The following is a 24,900-nucleotide window of genomic DNA, read 5'->3' on the forward strand; positions in this document are numbered from 1 at the left end:
GCTCTGAGTGATGTGGTTTTGCCTGTGCCATTATTTTACTATTCAGATTTCAGGCACATCACACTCCTTAGGGCCTCAGGTTCCTCATCCCTAAAATACAGGAGCTGTACCATGATCAAAAAGGTTTCCTGAAACATTAAAAAAATAATAAAAACAAAAATAAAACTCCACTGCTTTTGCATTTACTGGTTGAGACTAACATATACTCTAAGACCATTCTATATCAACACTGGGATATTTATATTTCTACAAACAATACCTCATGTCTCCCCAAACAGCTGTTCAAACAAAATCTTAAAACTAATTGGCCCCAAGTTACTGTGGGTGATAAAGAAAAAAAAACAAAAAAAAAAAAAAACTAATGTTTGTGCCATGCTAGAAAATAAAATGTGAATACTTATAAATTATACCATAATATGTTTCTTGAAATCAATGCAAATAAGAGCAAGTTAATTGGTACTTTTACTAGTAGAATGAGAAAGCACTCAAGATGGTACAAGAGGTCTTTTAAAAATCCTTTTGTGTTAACAGCTGAAAATGTTGTAATATAATTAAAATCAAGGGAATAAGCCAAGTTAAATTTACTATTTGGTGTTTGTTTTTCTCTTTAGGTTATTCATACCATCAGTGCCACTGATAAAGATGATTTTGCCAATGGACCAAGGTTTAACTTCTTTCTTGATGAACACCTGTCTATAAATCCAAACTTCACCCTGAAGGACAATGAAGGTGAACATAAGTACATATATATTTTTAATCAGTTTTGACTTGTTATGAAATAGGCCTGAACAGTTTTGCTATATTCTTTTATATCCATGGACAGCTTGCAAATCAGCTTTTAAAGTCAGTTTGATGTTAATATGTTATGATCTGTGAATAGCTTGTATTTAAAATTGAGACATATGTACAAATAACTTCCATTGAATTTATTCAGAAGCATCCCTTTAAACAAGCAATGTACATGTAATGTGCTCTTGGGAAAATTTTAAGAGAAATCTTAGCTGACAAACATGTTTATGAGAGCTGCTGGAACTGCTAGGGGTGGAAAAATTTTAAATTAGGAAAAATGAAAAATGAGTCCTAGGAACAGTTAAGAAAGAAATGCAATGTTTGAATCACCTTGCATTAGTAAGATTGCCAAGATGTGCTGTACGAATTATATTTCCTCTTGTTGTTATGAATATTTTTCAAAACATGGGTAGATAAATATGCGTAACTACAGAGTATTGTGGAAATTTTTGAACTACTTTTGTCTAACCTTCTGTATTGTGGAGGGGGGGAGGAGGGAAAGAACACCATAATTTAATCAGAGAAGATTTATCATGGTTTAGATCCCTATTTGGTAGGTTCCTCCAGATTGTGTAAGAGTCATTCTTTCATACATAAGAAAAACATTAGGTCATTCAATATGTACAATTTCTGATTAGCATCAAGTTTCTTGTCCCCCAGATTATCTTTCTGAATATGCTATTATTTGGGATTTAACACTTGCCTCTGAATAACAAAAAAGAAATAATGGCATATGTGTATGACAAATTGTATTTAATTGACTATTGTACCGTATTTACATTTGAAATCCCATTCTATAATTCCAAATATACTTAGTGGAATTAAGCATACTAAATATGTAAAAAATCAATTAGTATTTCCCCATATTGTAAATAATTGCATGATTTGGGTAGCATTCAACTTTCTCTCCTAGGAGATTGAAATTATGTTTAGATACCCATATTTATATTTCAATGGGAACTAATTTGTGAAGTTCTTCCTACTAGATTAGAATATCTGGAATTTGTGAATTTAATGAATATATTCAAAAGGTCTTACTACAGTGACTTGACCACATTTTCAATGCTAGAAACTCATATATAAACATTTTAAAATGTATTTATAATATTGATGTAAATCTTTTAACATTTATTTTAATCATATGTATAAATGCTTTAATCAGCTGCACAATCTCAAGTATGAGAGAACTATGGATAGTTGTGTAGGGGTAAAGATGTTTGAATTTGCCCTGCTGGTGTGGCTCAGAGGTTGAGCATTGACCTATGAACCAGGAGATCACAGTTTGATTCCCAGTCAAGTCACATGACCAACTTGTGGGCTCAATCCCCATGGGGTGTGTAAGAGGCAGTGGATCAATGATTCTCTTTCATCACTGATGTTTCTATCTCTCTCTTCCTCTCCCTTCCTCTGTGAAATCAATAAAAATATATTTTTTAAAAGATTTTTGAATTTCTGTAAGACTATTTAAATTTTGAAAATATATATTATAAATAATAGAAATAATATATTTGAGATAGAAAAAATAACCTGTTTTAAAACTATGAGGGATGACACTATGTAAATCTTTATGACATCTTGATACCTATTAAGATATGGCTCTCTTTTCCTCTTTCCTCTAGCTATACATCTTCTTGATCTTTTTTTCAACACATTCTTGATTTTCTTAACCCTTTACAATTATCATTTTATTGGCAGATTATTAAATTCAGTTTATGATTAACATAATATTAGGGTTCTAGACTAAGATAAAAATTTCAGAGTTCTTATTCAATCATTTTGTAAGACAGTATATTTAAAAATATAATGAGATATCTTTAAGCATGATATTTCATCTGATTGCATCTATAGCATATTTGAACCTCTATTGGTGAATATATTCTTCCACTCGGGGTTTCTTATCATTTTCTTGATAGTTTATTTTGCTGTGCAAAAACATTTTAATTTGATGTAGTCCCAATTGTTTATTTTTTTCTTTTGTTTCCCTTGCTGGAGGAGATATATTAGAAAAAGTATTGCTATAAGAAATGTCCAAGATTTTACTGCCTATGTTTTCTTCAAGAATTGTTATGGTTTTTCTAGACTACCAGTTAAGTGTTTACTCTATTTTGACTTTCTTCTTGTGTATGGTGTAAGAAGGTGGTCTAGTTTTATTTTTTACACATATTGGTCCAATTTTGCCAATGCCATTTATTGAATAGACTATCTTTACCCCATCATATGTTCTTGTCTCCTTTGTCAAATATTAATTGGCCACAAGGTGTCAGTTTATTTCTGGGTTCTCTATTCTGTTCCATTGATATATATGTTTGTTTTTATGCTAATACCATGCTGTTTTGATTACTATGGCCTTAAGTATAGTTTAATATCAGGTAGTGTGGGTCCTCCAACTTTGTTCTTCCTTCTCAAAATTGCTGTAGCTATTCGGGGTCTTATGTAGTTCCATATAAATTTTTAGAATATTTGTTCTAGCTCTGTGAAACATCTCATTGGTATCTTGATAGGAATTGTGTTGAATCTATGGATTACTTTGGGTAATATGGTGTTAATTCTTCCTATCCATGAACATGGTATATACTTCCATTTATTTGTAGCTTCTTCAATTTCTTTCTTCAGTGTCTTATAATTTTCTGAGTACAGATCTTTCACATCCTCAGTTAATTTATTACTAGGTATTTTATTCTTTTTAAAGCAATTGTGAATGAGATAGTTTTCATGGTTTCCCTTTCTGATAGTTCATTATTGGTGTATAAAATGCAAATAGTTTCTGGATATTTATTTTGTATACTGCTACTTTATTGAATTCATTAGTCAGTTCTAGTCATTTCTGGTGGACTATTTAGCATTTGCTATATACAGTATTGTGTCATCTGCAAATAATGGCAGTTTTACTTCTTTCTTTCCAATTTGAATGACTTTTATTTATTTTTCTTGTCTGGTTGCTGTCACTAGGACTTGAAATACTGTGTTGAATATGTGTGATAAAAGAGAACATCCCTGTCTTGTTCTGATCTTAAGGGAAACCCTTTTAGTTTTTGTCCATTAAGTATAATGTGGGCTGTAGGTTTGTCATATGTAGCCTTTATTACATTGAGGTATGTTCCCTTTATTCCCACTTTGTTGAGAGTGTTTATCATAAATGGGTACCAGATTTTATAAAATGCTTTTTCTGCATTGATTGATATAATCATGTGTTTTTTATCCTTTTTTTTAATGTTATGTATCATGTTTAGTAATTTGTAGGTGCTGTACATTTTGTATTCCAGGAATAAATCCCTTAATCATGGTGTATGATCTTTTTAATATATTGCTGGATCTGGTTTGCTAATATTTTGTTTTCTTTTGTAATACATGTGTCTGACTTAATCTTTATTTGTTGAGGCATCCACCTCAAAGATAGTTATCTGTAATCAACCATTACCAGCCACAGGCTGCATCCCTACACCCCATCCCCTTTGTTTTAGAGGTCTTGGTTAATTTCAATAACTGATCATATGGGCTGCATTTTTTCTTCTTCTCTTCCCACACTTTAAATTCCCACTTTTATCTTATCCATTCATATAAAACCCGCAAAACTCTAGGTTCCTACCCTCAACCCCACTAAAAGCAGAACCCCAAAATACATATGCACACAATCATTCTCAACCTGCAACCTCTTTGGCCACAGGTGTGCCATGTAGTTTCCCAGACATGTAAGCAACAAACCTCTTCCCAAAGTTTCCTGGTGGTTATTGCTGAGGCTGTCTTTCAATCATAATAATAACCATAAGGACTGGTCCAGCCACAACATAGGTCATTCATAGTGTGAGATGAGCACACGACAATGTGCTCCTTAAGTATGGTACTAGTACAGGCATAGATAGATAAATGAGAGCAAATTCAGAGGGCAAAAATAAATAATTGGATATATAAATCTATGTATAAATATATAAACCTGACAGAAGGCCAAGGTAGTATTTTTAACCATTGTGGGAAGGATAATTCAAAAAGTACATTGAAAGGGACCAACTGACTATATATCTAGAGAAACTAAAATTAGAATTCCTTGTGCATATATACACAAATAAATTACACATAGGTTAAATAATTATTTATACAATAAAAAATTTAAGAGCTTTAGAGGAAACTGAAGTGGACTACATTTTGTAATTGGGTGGGAGGGATTGTTTTTTTTATAAAAGACATAAATATCACATTCATAAAATAATGATAAACATGATAATATTAAAATTATTTTATTTCTGCATCAAATTATTTCCAAACAAATCTTGAAAACAGGTCATAACCTGGTGTAAGATATAGCCATACATATAAGTGAGTAGGGATTGATACCATGAATATATTCAAAACCTCCCACAAAATAAAATAAACATTTCAAAGAGAAAATAAAACAGTTAAAGGACATGAAAGAATAAATAATTAACAGAGTGATGCCAAAATAGTAAATCAACATATGAACAATTGTTCAAAACCATTAGTGATCTTAAACATAAAAATGGAAAGATAATAATATGTCACATGTAACTCCTTAGCCAAAATATAAATATATATATAAATCTGGGAATGTCAATGGTTCAACAACCACGTTTTGAAGATGTGTTCTGGTAGCATTCACACCTTGCTACTGAGATTGTATCCTTCTTTCATGCATGATAGCTACTTAGTCTGGACACAACTTTATGGATGCCTGGCAGAAGGCTCCACACTTCTGAGTCAGAGATAAATTACTTGATTTCTCACGACATGGGAAGCAATATGAACTTCATATTTTCTCTGATTTCCCTTACCCCAAGAGAGTGACATGAAGTGGCCCAGGTACACGCAAACAGATATCTGTCCTTTGAAATTTAATTAACTTGGGATTAGGAAATCCTAATATTCTACAATGGGTTGCCAGAAAATCAGGTTGGCCTTTGCCCCAGAGGTAGTCATTAAATGGATTGTATTGGGTGGCAACAAACCTGCCTTCCATTCTGGGAGGAGACACTCTCTCTCTCTCTTGCTAAGACTGTTCTGAATGAGAGCTTGTGCTGTGTGCTGTGACATTAGTAATCAAGTCCTTTAGGGCTGACCCAGGAGCCTTTTGTCTTCGGCCAGCCTCCATAAAAGTAGAGCAGGCTAACTTGTTAGCACATGGCTACGATAAAATCTTAATTACTTCATATTTCTTGACACTTCATTGGATTAACTCCTAGTAAAAACAATTGTAAAAACAAAACAAAACATCTGTTTCTGAATGATAAATTGTTCCTATATGTATACTTAGAGTATCCCAAAGATAGATGCGTTGATGGCATTTTTGCCTGGAATCATGCAAGCTAGCTAATATCCTCATGCCAAATCAGGTCTTTGTCCATTGATACTCTGAGGGGATTCTCCTGTTTACCACCCTTATCTGCTTACTAAATAATTAAATTTAAACCATATTCCATGTTTTCCCAGATCTTTACTATATTCAGTAGATCTTTTCTGTCATATTTTTTTTATCTCTCATTAATTTGCAATTTCCTAATTTATCTGAACATGGGAGAACAGATGTCATTTTTAGTGTTCCATCCTATTTATATAAAGTCTTTTACTTGGGGCCTGCTTTTTTTATAATTTACTGTGACATATGCTGGGAATATATTGTTAGAAAACACCAGCATGCAACTTACATTCTGCTCAAGGAAGCAAGAGTCCTATCAAAGAAAACATGTCCATTCAAAGAAAACATAGTCCAAACACTGACTTCTTTAGTTAACAGCCATTTCTTACTTTTTATAGAGATGGCTATCTCTGGTGAAATTTTCTGTCTTTTTAATATTTGTTTTATTTTTAATATTTTCCTCTATTTTCTTGAACATATTAATCTTAATGATTTTATAATCATTGTCAGTTAATTTTAATATCTCAATAAGGTGACAGGTTTTTGTGTTTGATTTTCAGAGGGGTACCGGAGAGGCAAGACTGGGACTGATGTCCTATTTGTTGTTAGTCTAGTAATGTTTAGCTGGATGTCAGGTAGTCTGTAAACCTAGAAGACTCTCAAAGGACAATGTATTTCTTTAGAAAATAGTCACCATTTTCTGTGATAAGCAATAAAAGAGGGAGATTATTACTTTAATCGAATCAGAGTTGAGCTAAACCAAGGCCAATTTTCAGTTTCCTTTAGGTTCCGTCTACCTCAGGTTTGTCAGTGTTTCTGGCGTGGCCCTCTAGGGCTTCCAGTAGGTGCCTGTTTGTGCACCAGGGCCACTCACCCTGGTCCCTACCTCTAATCATTGTGCAACTATCAGAGATGGCAAAACAAATCAACTACAATAACAACAAAGCCTCTGCTTTGCATTTCAGGGCTTTTCAGCTTCGAATTTTAGCTTCCTCCTCCTAAATTTCCAATTTCAACTTTCAATTTAACAAACGTCTTTAGGGAATATCATTTTTGTGGTTGAGACCCCTCAATTTCCAAATTAATTACAGGCCCTAAGACTTCTATAAAAATTCTCCTATTTCCCCTGTCCTGGGGTTAGAATTTCAGCCTCTTGTCAGTTCCTAGTATAATAAGCAGCTACATTGTAATCAACAGTTCACCTCTCCACACTTTTGACCTCTGGAATCTAATCCCTCTAGTTATCTCGCTTTAGCAGCTGTCTCATGCCATTAAACAGAATTTCTTGAAAGATTCAGGCCTTTCTCTTTGTTATCAGTGGGAGTATTGGTCAATCAAAAACTCTTCTACTCAGGCCTACATTTTATAAAGCAAGAGTCTTTTGGGAACAGTCTCATTCAATAGTTGGGATAAAAACTGGGCTTGGAAGAAAGGACACTGTTCAATAAAAATCTAACCTGGAGATGCTGACTGCCTAGATGTTTGCTGATTTGAAACAGATATCTGTATTTTGAAATTTAATTAAATTGGTTCAGGACCCCATCCTATGTACTGATCAAAACCAAGATACTCTCCAAAATTTTTATGCACACGTACACACACACACACACACACACACACACACACACACACACACACACACACCACAGAGCTCTATTTCCTAGACTGACATTTTACAATGGCTGTCCAGCACATTCTACTCCAGCTTCAAACTATATTACTATTTACCACCATTCCTCTCCCTTCTTAGAATGTTTTTTTCTCTAAAAGAATTTCTGTAGTCAGCTCTTAACTAAACATTGTTTTTCTCCTGCCACTTAATCTTTAAGGTGATATGCACTCTCCTCCGTCTACAAGGCAGTAATCTGAGCTGGCTAGAATGTAAGGCATTAAAACACCCACCCCGAAATGTAGGAGAAACTTGTCATCTAATTAGGGAAATAAAGATGATATTCAGTGTAACTGACCATTAGGGGCAGTGAAATGTGAGTTGCTTTAGAGAGATCACTAAAAGTCATATTGTTGAAAGAGGAAGAACAGGGTTTGACTTAAAGGACAGAGTGTTCCACCAGGTAGAGCCAATCAGAGAACCCTTTCCAGTGAGGTGGGAAATGAAGATGGTAGAGAGATGACACAATGCCGCATCAGTTAAGTCGGTCAGAAGGATCTAACAAGGGAGATGCGGCAAAGCCAAGACGCAGGCATTATAATTCACTATTAACCTTAAGTAATAAGCATGTGCTATATTCTGCACTCCAAAAATGAATAAGTTATTCTGCCATGAATACTTTAGGGACTCTAGTAACAAACTGTGGTAGATAGAAAAAACTGTAATAAACAGAAATAATCAGTAGTTATCTTAAAAGTTATGAACACTTATTAAATACTAAAGACTTTGATTTGGAAAATAATCAAGTGAAGGAATTAACTTTCTTTTTGCAACATATTTAGTGAAGTGTATATTGTATTGTATGTTTGATAATGACCTTTTTATCATGAACTAATAATATATTGATAATGAAATAATTTTATTTAAAATTAAAAATCAGGTTTAGATGATTTTTAAGTTCCAGCATTTGTAAACTGTTATTACTCTAAAACAATAAAAAAGCATAAAATGTTTCCTGATTAAAATGTAGTTTTTCCTGCTGTCACCTACTCTTTAAACAGTGACAAGTAAGTTTTTAATGTTAGCATCAAAAAATCCATTGTATAATTTTGAATTAACCCAATGCCTAAAGCAGATGTGCTATAGCCATGCCACAAAGGCTGTGAAGAGAGGCTTACACCAGGAGGCTGTGCATACAATTACTGTGTTCATTTATTTTTGTATTATAAAAGGATAACCGCATCCCCCAATATAAAATTGCCATTAGTCTACAGAGTAAGTCTGTTCTGCTTCATGATCTTTTATGCTGCCTCTTGAGACTACGTTTTATTTGAGGCAAGGCGTTTCGCTAGCCTAATTCCTAGGCTTAATACCAATTGTCAAGTGTATTTACAAATCTCACACATTTTAGTAGGGGGAAAAGTAATTTATAACTCTTATACACTTGTATCTCAGTTTTCAGTGTCCTAAATAGCATTTAATGTGCCTTTCAAATTTGAAAATCCTTATTATAATTTTGCTGATAATTTGCTATCAAGGACATCTGCTACTTATATTTACCTGTTTCCTTCTTCTCATATGCATTTTCCACTTTTGTAGACACTAGCATTTTAAAAAAAATAAGTCCAAATAACACATTCTTTTAAAAGTAATTAAAGAATTGCACTAAAAATTTCCATTTTAAACAAAAATGGAACAAAAGCTTTTGTAGACTGTCCTTTTCACCTCGTAGCAACGTTTTGAAGCTATTGTTTTTTATTTCATTTTATTACTTTTTATTATTTCTTTTCAATATTTATTTCTACTTCTAAAAATGAGGTCATATTATTTACAAATCTTTAATGATTTTTTTGAAAAATACTTAAGTAGGGAAATACTGCTTCTCCTTATGGAATATGGGTTTAGTGAAAGAATATCTAACTTCGAGTTTACTAGTACATTGCCTTGATTTAAGATAAGGAATACTTTCAACTTTGACCATGTAGCTAATAAAAAGATGTCTTTTCTTTCAAATTTCAGTTCATTTGTAGTGAAATGCGGTCATTTGATTTTATGTACTCTGGAAACCACGGGGAATTTTAAGTTTATTTTGTGCTTCTTTAGCATTGTCAGATTTGTAGTGGTCAGTATTCCCAGTTCATTCCTGTCCTTCAAACCAGAGCTCACAGCTGGTGAGTAATTTCTCTACAGAGCATAACCATTTACAATTCTGTTTTTAACCACAGGGCTTCAAAAGACCACTTAGCAGTTCGTTCATTCCTAAGTAAAAGAGTGCCATAGCCTGTCCTGAGAATAAGGCTGCCAATGAGCCTCAAATATGCCATGATGGATGTGGGGCAGCTGTGCCTGCTGAGTCACTCACCTGGTGGCAGTGATGAGGCTGATTTTGCTCTGCCATGAATGTCTTTCTGCTCTCAGTCCAGTCTCACTCAGTCTTCACTCACAGCATTTATCCAGTCACACCTGATAGAATCACGCTATTCTTTATGCAAGGTGGACCCCAATGCTTGACAGTCCATATGCAATCTTAACCCTGAAATTGGGAAGTGTGATTTGCAGATGTAGTGATTTGATTTGTTTTAGTGAGCCTGATGCTCTAGCTAACTATATATGAGCTTTTCTTATCTCCTAATTTATTTTAACCTCTGCTGATTTTTTTATGTTTATATATCTTTTGCAAATGTGTTTGTCAGCTCATACTTCCTCTCACATCCTTATGCTATACTACTCACAGTGACAACAAAAGGACAGCTGACTCATACTCACTAAACAAAAAAGTAAAATTATAAAAACAAAATTAAAGTACCACTAATTTTACCATTTTGTGCCACTTTGTTTTGCTTTCCTTCTTAATATGCACTTTTGCCTAATTCCTTCCTTGCTTGGAACCAGGTAATGAAAATGCCACAGGAATCACCTACTCCACCCTGTGCCTTTAGGCAGGGGAACTTGAAGCAAAGCTCTTGGAGGATTTATCCTTATACTTTCCTGCAGTGTTTATAAACTTAGTGACTTCAAACAGAATTTTTTCTACTTTGGCTGCTCCATTCCCTACTAAAAATCATAGCATTTGTTAAAGGTAAAAAATAATAGGTAGAGAGGGTTTAACCTTATTTCCTTTTTTTTTTTTTTTTTTTTGTAAACTGCTGTGTTTAATATATATATCTTATTGATTTCAAGAGAAGAAGGGAGAGGGAGAGAGAGATAGAAACATCAATGATGAGAGAGAATCATTGATCAGCTGCCTCCTGCAGGCCCTACATTGGGAATCAAGTCTGCAACCTGGGCATGTGCCCTGACAGGAAATCAAACCCTGACCTCCTGGTTCATAGGTCAACACTCAACCACTGAGCCATGCCGGCCAAGCTAAACTGCTGTTTTTATCTCTAATTTAAAAATTATATTATTGTGTTATGTTTATGAATCATTTTGAATTTTGGGTTGGATTTCTATTTTAAAAGGTTCCTTTTATAAATTTTCTATCACCTTCTCTGCCTAAATTAACACTCTTATGCAAATTATGTGTTATTCATGAACAGATTTGCTGATATTCTTCAAGATATATATTTTTTTGTTTCATATGTATTTATATTCATTTTTAAAAATGATAACCGCATCCCCCAATATAAAATTGCCATTAGTCTACAGAGTAAGTCTGTTCTGCTTCATGATCTAATATACAGAGTCATGTATACACAGGTAGACATGATTAATATCAAAGAAGGACTGGGCAGTTTCAACTCTAGTTTTAAAATGTCAATAATAGATGTAGCTTCCTCACATAAAGAAATGTTTTCCTGCTGTGAGTGGGGGAATATGGCTCAAAAGGAAATGCTAAATCAAATTAGAATAACTACTTTATGGTAATGGATAAAAATGGATAGTAATAGATTGTTTATTAACCCCCTCTGAGAGAACAGTCTAAATTTCTCTACATACTTGGTGAAATTGATAAAGTTGGTTTTAATTACTATATCCATATTATTTCTGAATCTAAAAGGAGGAACCTAACACAATGGATGGTGTTGTTTATCTGGGCTTTAAAATTTATCAAGAAGGAATGTGGCAGATGGTCAGAGGAATGACATTCCAGGGTGCAAATCAGAACTTAATGACATGTGGAATCATACATTTGTCGTTTGGCAGAAACACAAGAGAAGCCAGGAGAATACTCACAAACTTAAACGAACAGGCAGAATCAAGAGTCTAAAAAGTGAGATTAGGTAAATTCTAAGATTAAAAGAAGGAGAAGTCAGGTAACATGAGAGAAAGAATACACCTTCAGTGGAGAACATGAGGAGATTGTGCTGCTGAATTATTACAAGATATATTCGTTCATTTCTGTTTTAATTTCTTAATACGTGTCAACATAATAAAGACACCATAACAAAAGACAAATTCCTGCTGAGTGTAGTTCACATCGTTATGTATCAAGTACCTATTATGTGAAAGGAGCTTTGCGGGAAAGCCAAAAAGCTTTGTTTCATGCATGGGCTTGATAACACTTAAATTATGAATGGATCTTACTGCTTCTGAAAAAAAAAAAAAAAAAAAAACAGGAAAAAATGAAAACAATAAGAATCTCAATCGTTTCTCCTGTTCTGATAGATTTGGAAATATTTTAATAGTGTGCACCAGGAGGGTCATTAAACTAGCAGACATAGAATGAGGAAGAACAATGCAAAAATAACCTTGTACCCTGTGCACCAGAGGCCATCAATACCAATAGGAAGGGCATTGGTGGAGAAGAGGCAATGTGACATTGTGGTTTTGAGGGTTCTAGAATATAATGCAATTGTATCCTGATCATTCACTAGCTCTGTGATTTCAGCCAATTTATCCTCTGGGACTCAGTTTCTTTATTATCAAATTATTATTTATTGTAAAAATGATATCCCTTAAAATATAAGGAATTTAACATCCTGTCCCTTTGTAAAAAAAAAAAAAAATGTATCTTTATTGTTGAAAGTATTACAGAGGTCTCCTTTCTTTTCCCCAGTGACCACCTTCTACCCCTCACATCCTCCCAGGCCTTCACTACTCTATTATCTGTGTCTATGGGTTATGCATTTATGCATACAAGTTCTTTGTTTGAGCACTTCCTGCTCCATGCCCTTTTCTTTTGAGATTTGTCAGTGTGTTCTATGTCTCTGGATCTATTTTGTCCATCGATTTATTTTGTTCACTAGAATTTAACATCCTCTCCTTTTTAAGGTGTGTGGATTATCATGCAAGTATTTACTGTAGTGTATAGCATTTAAAAAGTACATAAAAATGCAATTACTATTTCTTTCTTTGTTGACTTTCCCATGATGTGTTTGCTATAAGAAGAGTGCTTCAAATCACAACTAAGTCTAAAAAAGTTTATCAAATGATCTGTTTTCCCTGTAAATATAGTATCTATACCAGTGGACCTTAAACGTTTTTGTACATGAATGTCATCTAAATATTTGCTAAATATGTAGATGTCCATTCCTCTCACTTATATTCATAGTCACCAGGTTTGAGTTTGGGACCACTGACTCACCCTAAAGTTTAGTATCTATTGCTTTCTCCCTCCTCTGCCTCCCACGGTTTCCCCTCTCCTTTAGCTTGGACTTTATTAATTTTTCAAATAGGTTTCTCAATGTGAGAACCAATATTAGTGACTCTTTAGTAACTGCCCCTTTATGTTCCCTTTTCCATTTCATAAACAAATCACACATACCCATTTTATTCACTAAAGTAAATGTGAATCTTGAATGGTGCTTTACTAAGTACATTTTGTTTTGCTTATGTCTGTCATAGATAACACAGCCAGCATTCTGACAAGGCGGAGGAGATTTAGTCGAACTATTCAGGATGTGTATTATCTCCCCATTATGATCTCTGATGGTGGAATCCCCTCTCTCAGCAGCAGCAGCACCCTCACCATCAGGGTTTGTGCATGCGAGAGAGATGGGCGCGTGCGGACCTGCCATCCCGAAGCGTTCCTGTCCTCCACTGGTTTGAGTACAGGAGCCTTAATCGCTATTCTTCTGTGTGTTGTCATTCTCTTAGGTGAGTCCTTCTAAATCCTAATGTTGTATGATAGCAATTCTGAGTGTACTCTACAATGGCCAGTAGTACACTAGACAAGAGAGAAAGATGGAGAGAAGAGAGGGATTTTGACAAAATTAAGAAATAAAAATATATAAGGTGAATAGCAAAATGTGGCTACACAATTTAATTTCAATTTACTTTCTCAAGACTACCATTAATCTAGACATAATTTGATTCAGATGTGACAAAAAAGTTGAAATAGCAGGAAAATGGAATGGAATATGAGAGAAGTCATTTTGGAATCTATTTTAGAAACAATTGATATTCTAAATCACATATTGAACAGGCTTTTACAATTAATTTCAAAGAGCAAAAGTGGCATTGTTCTAAAATTAATCTCAACACCAAATTTAAAAAAATTGCTTTCTTGTAGAAACGTCTATTAGTCTGAAATATTACTTAATCTTCTATGGTAGCTGAATTCTAATGTTATGTAGTCTAAATAATTTGGGCCTTAGAGTTATTAAAACTTATTAAAATACAACAACTAGGACTTTTATTTGATTAAAAGAAAAATACTTCCTCTAATTTTGTATTATTATTGTAAAAGTCAAATTCTTACAACAACCTCATTTGTAGCTGTTATTGCTATAAACTTTTTAGAATTGCTATTTAATACAAGACAGCAAATCTCGATTTTTAAAACAAGAAAAAATGATGTAAAGGGTATTTCTGCTTTATAGTTCAAAGTGGAAATATATTTGTTTTTCCAGTGTGTTCTCTCCCTTCTATCTTTCTCATAGCAGCCTTCACTTTTGTTCTTTTCTTGGTACTATACATCCAAAAAACAAAACAAAACAAAATAAAGCAAAATATATATGCTTTGGTGAAACAGATATATTCTTGCAAGATATGTTTCCTGTTTAGTTTCTGGGGTAGAAGCCAAGTTACCTGTACAGAAGGAGTGGAGAGCAAGGCGGGATCTGGCTGAAAAGTAAATAGAGATTCAGGAGAGGTTGAGGCAGTTGAGGGCTTCTTGGACATGGTAAATGTGGTGGGACTTGTTCCAGGAGTATAAATAGAGATTTAAAGTAGCGAAAAGTCATCATGAAGTTTGCATTAAAAAAAAAAGAGAGAGAGAGAGATGACTATAAATGAAGCTGAGAACAGATCTCAGGAATTGCTATTTAATTTAAGACAGCAAATCTAGATTTTTAAAACAAGAAAAAAAATTATGTAAAGGGTATTTCTGCTTTATAGTTCAAAGTGGAAATATATTTCCAATCGGTCAGTCTGCAGACATGAGGGTCCGTAGGTCTGAACAAGGTCTGAACAAGTTCATTGGTTTTGTATTAGATTCACCCAAGAGTGGCTGAGCACCAACAGGCACAGCGCCTGGGCTCCCGGAGGAGCAGGGATCCTCCCCAGCCGGATGGTGCCATGCGTGATGGTGACTAGGAAGGAAATGAAGTGACCAGGCAAAGTGACTAGGAAGGAAATGAAGCATCTCGTTCAGACATAGCAGTGTTTGGATCAGCTGACTTTGAGTGAAATGGCAAAAAGGTGGCTAATGTCAAGATTTTTAGTTGAAATCAGAAGCTACCTTGGATAATATGGTGCAGGTTCCCTGATGAAAATATTTATCAAAATTTTAACTAAAGGCCTAACCAGTTTTGCTCAGTGGACAGAGCATTGGCCTGCTGACCAAAGGGTCCCAGGTTGGATTCTGGTCAAGGGCATGTGTGCGGGTTGCGGGCTAGATCCCCAGTGGGGAGCGTGCAGGAAGCAGCCGATCAAAGATTCTCTCTCATCATTGATGTTTCTATCTCTCTCTCTCCCTCTCCCTTCTTCTCTGAAATCAATAAAAATATATTTAAAACAAATTTTAGCTAAAGCACCTGAGATTCCACTTGAAAAAGTGCAATGTTAATAATTTAATTTCTGTGAAGAGAAATTATTGTCTGTGACATAGTGTCCTTTTTTGAAACAACGTTCCACAGTCAAAAAATAAAATAGCTGATAAGAAGTGATCTTGGATAAATTTGATATATGGCTAAGTTAGAACAGTATCAGATGCCACCTTTTATCTCTGGCTGACTGTGATCCTGATCTTCCCTGAGCTGGTGGACTTCAGAAGCGCACTTTGTTGAAGCCACTGCAGCTGGAGAATATAAAGTGGTAACAGACTAGGAATGATCTGTGATAAACTCGAATGTGATCATTAAGTCAAGAAGAATGAGATAGCAGAGGAGACCAAAGGAAAAGTCAGCAAAAAAAAAAAAAAAAAAAAGTTTAGTAAAGTATAATGTCGTAAAAGTCAAAGGAAGAAAATGTATCAAAGGGAGAAGACCATTCCACAATGTCAAAAGGTGCTCAGAGGTTAGATAAATTGATTACCAAAAAGAATCCATTGCACTTAGCAACATGGGTATGGAGGTTTGGCGCACCATAACAAGAACCATTTTATTGCAGTATGCTCTTTTGCAGATGCATGGTGGAGAAGGAAGTCAGAAAAATCAGACTTCCTGGAGTGTTTTTGTGGTTGTTGTTGTTAGTTTGTTTTTTATTATTTCAGAGAGAGGAAGTGAGAGGGAGAGAGATATAGAAACATCAATGATGAGAAAGAACCATTGATTGGCTGCCTCCTGCACACCTCCTACTGGGGATGGAGCCTGCAATCGGGCATGTGCCCTGACCTGGAATCCAACCGTGACCCCCTGGTTCATGGGTCAACCCTCAGCCACTGAGACACAACTGTCAGGCTGGAGTTGTTTGTTTGTTTGTTTATATATATTGATTGGTCACAATACTGTTTTCTTTAGATAGTAACACATTGCATTCTTTGTCTTTGAAAATTAAAAACAAAAAAACCACAACAACAACCTCATAAACAAACTAAAAAAAAAAAAAAAAACAGGAAAGGAAACAACTACAAACATTGATTCCTTTAGGGTTTTTAACTTAAAACCACAAAGTATAGAACTTAATGACTTTGACATAAGTTCTTCCAGAGTCCTTATTCTGACAGATTGTTCAGTTGGGAGAGGCATGTTACCTTTGGCTTTTGTTATCATTTATCTTCATGAAACTATTTTCCTTTACTATGCTAAGACCTTTAAAAGCAATTGAAAAATATGAATATTCAGGTCCATTGAAGGTGTATTATGTAAAATAACATTTTATTTCATGAAACAATATTTTCATTTAACTTACTTTATAAAATTTGATTTTCCCTTTGGGATAAATAAGAGAACATTTCTAAATTTTATGTTATCCCTAAGCACTAAGGAAGCCAAGATGCTATCTTTATTGAAACTCAAATGTGTTCTTATAGTTTTACCCAAAGGTTGCCTAATAATTTCTTAAACTTGGATTTAAGCAATCATTTGTAATGTAATTTATATTTTTATGACATTTTAGGTGTAATTATTATTATTCAGAAGGTACTAACCAACAGACTCAGAATATAGTCATTTGTCATTTTAAAACAATGTTTGTTAAGGTGTGAGTTTATAATTTCTAAGGAAAATATTAGCAACACCAGAGGTAACAAATCTTCATGATAGACTTTGTAATTCTGAAGTGACATTTACTCCTAAAAGCTAAATATATCATGAAATTAATATTTTAGAAATATGTTTTAACTAGTAGCCATTTGTTTGTGAAATGACCTTAACTGTATAAACCTAGACCTAGTTTTGCCATTAACTAATGGTGTGACCTTAGGGACCCATTCAGGCTCTTTCTACAGTACTTCTGATTCTGTGAAAATACAGTTTCAACTGGAAGGACCTAGAGCAATATTTAGAATTTTGTGGTGCTTATTTTTGTTTTCTTATAATAATACATATTGCTATATTCATATTATGATTCAATATTTTTCAGTATGTTCAGACTCCATCTATGTATATTTTGATTACCACAAAAAGGGTGCTTGAAAATCAAAAGGCCTAAATGTAAATGGTAGATGTGCGATTGTGAGTAGGGCATTGTCCTGTTAGAATTACCTTTTTCAGATCTATTTTATGGGATGGATGGGAGAGAATAAAGAGTGAGCCTTCATGGTACAATTAAAATGTGGTGCTAGAGGAAGGGCAGCTATAACCCCTTTCCCTCCTTGGAGTTGACGTCTGTTTCCCCTCTTCACCCCACCACTTGCCTGAGCACCAGGCCGCTGGCAAAGCAAACCTTAATCACACAGCACAAGAAATCACCGAAACAGGATCTGAATCAGACCTTTGCAGTCCACACATCACATATAAGCAGGTGACTTAGATGGGTACATTAGCTAGATTGTTCCTACTCTGGGATGTCAATTTCTTGATAAATGGAGATCAGAGTGGATTTAAAATAAAGGAACAAGGAGACAAAGGTGGAATTGATTAAGGAGATAAGTGTCAACCCATTTGTCACCAGAGCTATCTTAGATGACTTTGTGGGCACCCCTTGGTTTGAAAAAAGAAGTTTCAAACTGAGAAGTGCCAATACCAGGTATAATAGACAGATGGAAGGAGCTAATAAAAATAATCTCCTGGATTCCGGACTTGGGTCATCTCATTCTATCAAATTTAATATTAAGATATGATCATATAAAAATTAAAAATTAAGTGATTATTTTGGAGTAAAAAAAAACCCTGCTATTAAAAATATTTGAGGAAGTATGTTGGGAGTCAGTAAATAAGGTATTCAAATGCAAGTTGTGTGACAGTTTAGGTTAAGAAAACTCAAAACCCCTTAGAACTCCAATCACTAGTATGATAATATATAAAAAAAAAAAAGAAAACAAATAGGAAAATGTTTTTCCAAAGTTCAATCCCCTTTTCAATAAAAGAAAATTATGATATTTAATAAATTAATTTAAATTTTCTTAAATATAAAAAAAATCAAGTAGCTTGAAAATTCTGGCCAAACTCAAAGAGAAAAGAAGTGAAGAAAAAGAAACACTGACAAAGAATCAAATATTCATTAAAATAAAGACTTCTCAAAATAATACAGTTTACTCATGTTTCAGTCCAGATCATATAACCAAACTTCATAATATCACAAATTATTTATAATTTTGAATGAAGAAGAACAATTTCTGTTTCTCTTCAACCCAATGGCTTTATCATATTCTGTTTTCCCAGATACCATGTCTTATATATATGGTTTGATAGACTGGTGGGAGGGGAAGAAAGGGAATCATTTCAATATATTCATTTCATTGCCAGTTTTTAAATAAAGATTTAACTCTCAAAGCTATGTGTATAATTATTATCTTCACTCATTCTCCTTTAATAAATCTGCTCTTGAAATTTTTAGAAAACATTTAGTTTGATTTTCAAATATTAAAAAAAGTTTCAAGTAAAATTGTGTTTGGTATCATTAGTAACCATAAGCTGATTTAAAATATATTTTAAAATTATTTTCTCACTGAGGCTATTACTATGCATGAAGTTTCACTTCTACAATGCCACATTGCCAGTTTTACACAGATGATTCTTTGTCATCCACATGAGAATTTATTATGGAATATCTACTGTGTGCTTTCTGCTCTCAAAACAGCTACCAAACAACCATGTGTGTAAAAAGTCATCAAAAGCACATCTTATCATCCATGTTTCCACATTCTTCTTCAAAATTTTTTATATATTTTTATTGATTTCAGAGAGGAAGGGAGAGGGAGAGAGAGATAGAAACATCAGTGATGAAAGAGAATCATTGATTGGCTGTTTCCTGCATGCCCTATACTGGGGCTCAAGACCGCAACCTGGGCATGTGCCCTGACCAGGAATTGAACCGTGACCTCCTTATTCATAGGTCAATGCTCAACCACTGAGCCACGCTGGCCCGGCTTCTCTGATTTTACTTGAATTTGCCTTTGACGAGAGGACCATGTGTTCATATTTGTCCTGATATCCTTATAAACAACATTCCTTTCACTCTTAAAAGTGTCTCAGATGGTATGATTAATTATATGTTGATCCCCATATCAAATCCGCATGTAACAAATCTAGGAATATTGGTCACTGGAAAATAACTATCCTGGAAAGAAATAGATGTAAATTCTCAAAATTCAAACTTAACTAGTATCTACATTTTGGATCAAAATATATCAGGAATATTTTCTTAAGTTTGGGGGAATAAGCAAGCATAAGCTATCATAATAATAAACCCAGCATTATCCCCTATGTTCATTAGGCAAATATGGCACTAATATTGGTGACATCAAAATTACCTCCATACTTTGACACTAGCATCGATCCAGTTCTTCCTATGTATGCACATAAATCCCCTTGACATCAACCACCAATTATTTCAACATAAAGGAAAATAACTTGATTTATTGATAGACATTAGAAATTTTGCTATAATAAATTAGGCAGTGTGTAGAAATAGATATTTTAATCTAGAGCAGCCTCATCACTTAATCATAAAGATGAGCAGAAATATATAGTGGATGATAAATCTAAACCTCTGAATACAATGAAGTCAGCTCCTTGCGGATGCTGCTTAGGCCATTGAATTAGAAAGCTCTAGGATGGATTTACACTGAAATAAAAAGTGAAGTATTAAATGTATATTGACTACATTCAGTGAAAATCTCTTTTTTTAAAAAAGTGCTGTGTTAGAAAATGTCTTTGAAATATAAGCAACATGGACGGGAAACTGTTTCATTCTGTAGGTTAGTTTTTGCGAAGCAGGGCTGCATAGCATCAGCATTTCATTTTCAGTTTGCTGTAATGACTCCTTTTCAAACACAGTGACCCAAAGCTTCCCTGTGCCTGCTAAGGTTTCCCCTATTACATTTTCCCATTACCTTGTCAGGATCCTTTTATTCCATACTTCTCGAGATAATTCTTTGATCCTATCTAAAAATGTTTTGTCCTCTTTTTTCTTCATCCTCATAGCCTCCAATGTGCCTTTAAAAAAAAAAAAATCAGATTCCTCCCAATGTACTGTGACCATCTCTTTTTACCTGTACAGTAGTAGATTTCTGCCTCATAATTATCCTTTTCACTTCTGGCTTGAAGATCTATTCCTCTTAGTCTCCATATTTTGAAGTATTAAGCCCATGTACATTATGATATCTATTTCAAATATAGACAAAAGTGATCTATATTGCGTAGGGGCATACATTAAAGGGGTTAAACAATAAAGAGAAGCAAGGAGACAATAACAATAAAAGTAAGACTAGAAGTTGCTTTGTATTTATCAGAACAATATTTTTAATTTCTGTTCCAGTCTTCACATCCGCTCAATTTGGAGAAGGAAGGAATCTACTCAGCAGATCTATGAACATCTAAGCCAATCACAATTGGGGTCTAGAGTTCCATAAAGTCATGTGATCTCCATTTTCATCAGCAAAATAACATTAAGATCAACTAGTAGTAGATTCAGTTAGCTTTCTTTTTTTTAATTTCTTATTTTTTTATTGTTAAAAGTATTACAGAGGCCCCTCTTTTTTCCCCATTGACCCCTTCTAGCCCCCCCCACCCCCACACACACACACACCTCCCAGGTCTTCACCACACTATTGTCTGTGTCCATGGGTTGTGCTTATACTATGCATACAAGTTCTTTGGTTAATCTCTTCCCATTACTTTTTAGAAGTAAGGGGTAAAAGGAAAGTTTCTAGGGTACAGGTATGTTCTTAATTAGATTACCCCGTGTTTGTTTTACAACTGTTTAAAGCTTACATATAATTAAGATTGCCGAATAAAATAGAGTATATCAAAATTCAAAAAAATAGATAAACAAAATGCAGTATAGAAATATGAATTTCAAATTAAAATATATATTTTTAAAATAATGAAGCAGAATGTGGTAATGGGAACATCCTAACCTTTGATGTGAGAAGTCATAGATTCTGGTCCAAGCTTTCCCACCTGCCACTTGTGCGATCTTGGGCTTAGATTGTAAAAATTCATGTGAGCACTTTAAGTCTCAGTGTTCTCATGTTTAAAATGAGCAAAGCCCCAGCTCTGTTGTGAAGATTAAGTAAAGACATCATGTAAAGAAGAATGTGCCAACTGAAAAATTCCTAGGAAATCTAAATTATATACAGATAAAATAACACCTTTGCAGCTTGATAGAAAATGCAATTATTAATACATGATGCCATTTTTCTAAAGGAAAATGGACAAAAGAGATCAACCATGTAAAATATCCCTGCTTTGGTTTCCAACAAAGCATCAAAAGTATAGGATTTATGGCAGAGACCCTTTCCTATTTTACAGAAACTTAAAATACCCTGTGTTGCCCGACCAGTGTTGCTCAATGGTTGAACCAGGAGATAAGAGGTTCCGTTCCCAGTCAGGGCACATGCCTGGGTTACAGCCTCAATCCCCAGTAGGGGGCATGCAGGAGGAAGCGGAATGAGGATTTTCTCTCAACATTGATGTTTATATCTCTGTCCTTCTCCCATCCTCTCTGAAATAATGAAAATATATCTTTAAAAAAAAAGATTAAAAAAAATAACCTGTCTTCAGTGTATCTCCCTAGAAAAACTATCTGTAGATAGACCCACACATCATCATCATTTTTCTAGTCAAAACTTCATATTTCACTTCCATCATCAGTTTCCCTCTGTGTAAACAATGAATGGCTATATCGCAATCCCCAAATGCATAGGCCTGGCAAATGAGAACACTGTGGCATTCTAGAAAAGATCAGAAATGCTTAATGTTTTATAAGGGTAATTATTTTTTAAATTATTTGAGATGTTAAAAAAAAAATCCTTGATGTGTTATTCAGAGAGTGCAAAAATCAGGGTTGTGTTACAATGCAAGCCTGAATGGGATGCAGTTGATGACAAGGGTTGGAAATTGCTGATGTCAAATCCTCACAAATTCCCTCCTTTTTTCTCTAATTCTTCATTCTCTTTCCCTTTTCCTCAGCGATTGTAGTACTTTTTATCACCCTGAGACGCAGCAAAAAAGAGCCCCTGATCATTTCAGAGGAGGACGTACGGGAGAATGTGGTCACCTATGATGATGAAGGGGGCGGGGAGGAAGACACTGAGGCCTTTGACATCACAGCCTTGAGGAACCCGTCTGCAGCTGAGGAGCTCAAGTACCGGAGAGATATCAGGCCTGAAGTGCAGCTCACGCCCAGACACCAGACATTGTCCACCCTGGAAAGTATAGATGTTCAGGAATTCATTAAGCAAAGACTGGCAGAAGCTGACCTCGATCCCAGTGTCCCTCCTTATGACTCTCTTCAGACTTATGCCTATGAGGGTCAGAGATCAGAAGCTGGTTCTATCAGCTCCTTGGACTCAGCCACTACACAATCAGACCAGGATTATCAGTACCTTGGGGACTGGGGACCAGAGTTTAAAAAGTTGGCTGAACTCTATGGAGAAATAGAATCTGAAAGAACAACTTAGGGGGTCAATTCTTTCACCATTCTAGAATTTTGCTGCCTGAGCAAGTGAAGACATAACCTCAGCCATGACAAGGAAGAAGTGTGGACACAGTACTTGGAACTGAGCAAGCTGTACACAGCCACTGTAGAAACAAGTGCCCTTTTCATGATCGAAACTGGGTTATTTAATCAGGAGAAAAGTCACATTAAACAAAACAACACAGAGAAAAAGCTATTGTACCTTGTGTATATTTTCAATTGCTCAATAAAGTCTGTGGTACTGTTTACTTAAGAATACCTGGATTCAACCAAACAATGATATTCGTTTCAATACCTTGTTATTTATTTATTTTATTTTTTCAAAACAAAACTAAGTAGAAAGGTTCAAAATCACTTATGCCTGATTTCTAGGGGCGGTGCACTGCAGAATAAAACTTGTGAAGGTAATCAAGACCTCTTTGTCCACTTTTCTGAGTGGACTTTTGAGACCCAACTCTGTTATTGTGACAGATCTCATTAGCTTTGTCTTATGTTTAAATGACGTGAGAGATATTCAATCTTACTCGGCCACTCTGTCATGGACTTGAATGGACCATTTTTCTTTGCCCTCCCCACTTCTTTTCTCCACACGGAATTGATGGAGCATGGGGATTTGCTGCTTGCACTCTAATGTATGCAATTTCTGTGCACTGACGGTGCACTGCTCTGAACCACAGAGACTGCTGTCTCTGTCCCACAGGCCCCCTTTTATTTTAAAATAAAAAAACAAAACAACACTTTTTATTAAATTGATAAAATGAATGGTTTGCGGTATACTCAGCTAATCTGAAATATCAGGGAAAGATTTAATGTAAAAATTAGCTATAAACCTCACCCTGTTCAAACCTTTGGGGAACTCTATTTCTCTCCCTCCCACCCCCACCCCTCATTGGTTTTAGTATGTTTAAATCAGCAGATTTGATCATTCCTGTAACTCAAATTAGTTGTCAAAAATTTTGTAATTTGTTTATATTTCAGTACAGTTGGCTTATTTATGGCTTCGGCAGTCATAGAAAATATGTGCGTCGCCAGATAAGAATGTAGTCCGAAAAGATTATCCCCAATACCTTGTAGACTTCAAATTGACTTTTATTCCTTACATCAGTTCAGATTTGTCCCATCTCACTGACTGATTAGCCCTTATATGCTTGGAATCTGAAAGAAAATATGTAAGACTAGGGGCAAACAACAACAAAAGGAGATTCACACATATTATTCCTGGAGGCGTCCCCAAAGTTTCTGAGCTTTAGGGTCCGAACTATAAAGATGGCTTTCCTCCCTACCTCACAGGCTTGTGTGAGGATCCATAAGTATCTGCAACAATGCTTTGCCAACGATAAACTGTTTTGTTAAATTAAGGCTTGCAGACACCATCTAATTTTCTAATTCCATTGACTTACAAATGTATAGTAGCATACGTTTTGAATAAAATGTATTATCATGGGAGAATTGCATAAACCTTCAACAGTGAAGCAACTACTAACTATACATATAATAAACAGGTTTACTTATTTTAATATTTTTCCAAATCAGCTAATTTTCTTAGAATTTCTTGGGGTTTTGCACCCAAATTGTTTAGATAATATTTGCGGTTGTTGCTATTGATCTTGAAATAACAATTCATAGCATAGGGTCCTATTAGCCAAAAATGACCACATTTATGTATTAATTGAAATCCACAATTAACAATAGTTTCAAGGGGCTGTTCTTTGGTTTGCTCTTCAAATTT

General features: G+C 34.7%; 1 protein-coding gene across 1 annotated transcript in view; it reads left to right on the forward strand.

The window, feature by feature from the left end:
• CDH18 (cadherin 18) overlaps positions 1 to 23,373 on the forward strand; it is a 213,568-nt gene extending 190,195 nt beyond the window's left edge. The window contains exons 9-11 of the mRNA XM_008161781.3: positions 612 to 729; positions 13,551 to 13,802; positions 22,664 to 23,373. Coding sequence (XP_008160003.1) covers positions 612 to 729; positions 13,551 to 13,802; positions 22,664 to 23,154 — 861 coding nt within the window. The 3' untranslated portion in view covers positions 23,155 to 23,373. The remainder of the gene's footprint in view (positions 1 to 611; positions 730 to 13,550; positions 13,803 to 22,663) is intronic.
• The last annotated feature ends 1,527 nt before the right edge of the window (positions 23,374 to 24,900 follow it).

This window comes from Eptesicus fuscus, chromosome 4 (assembly GCF_027574615.1).
Source record: "Eptesicus fuscus isolate TK198812 chromosome 4, DD_ASM_mEF_20220401, whole genome shotgun sequence".
Classification (NCBI taxonomy): Eukaryota; Metazoa; Chordata; class Mammalia; order Chiroptera; family Vespertilionidae; genus Eptesicus; species Eptesicus fuscus.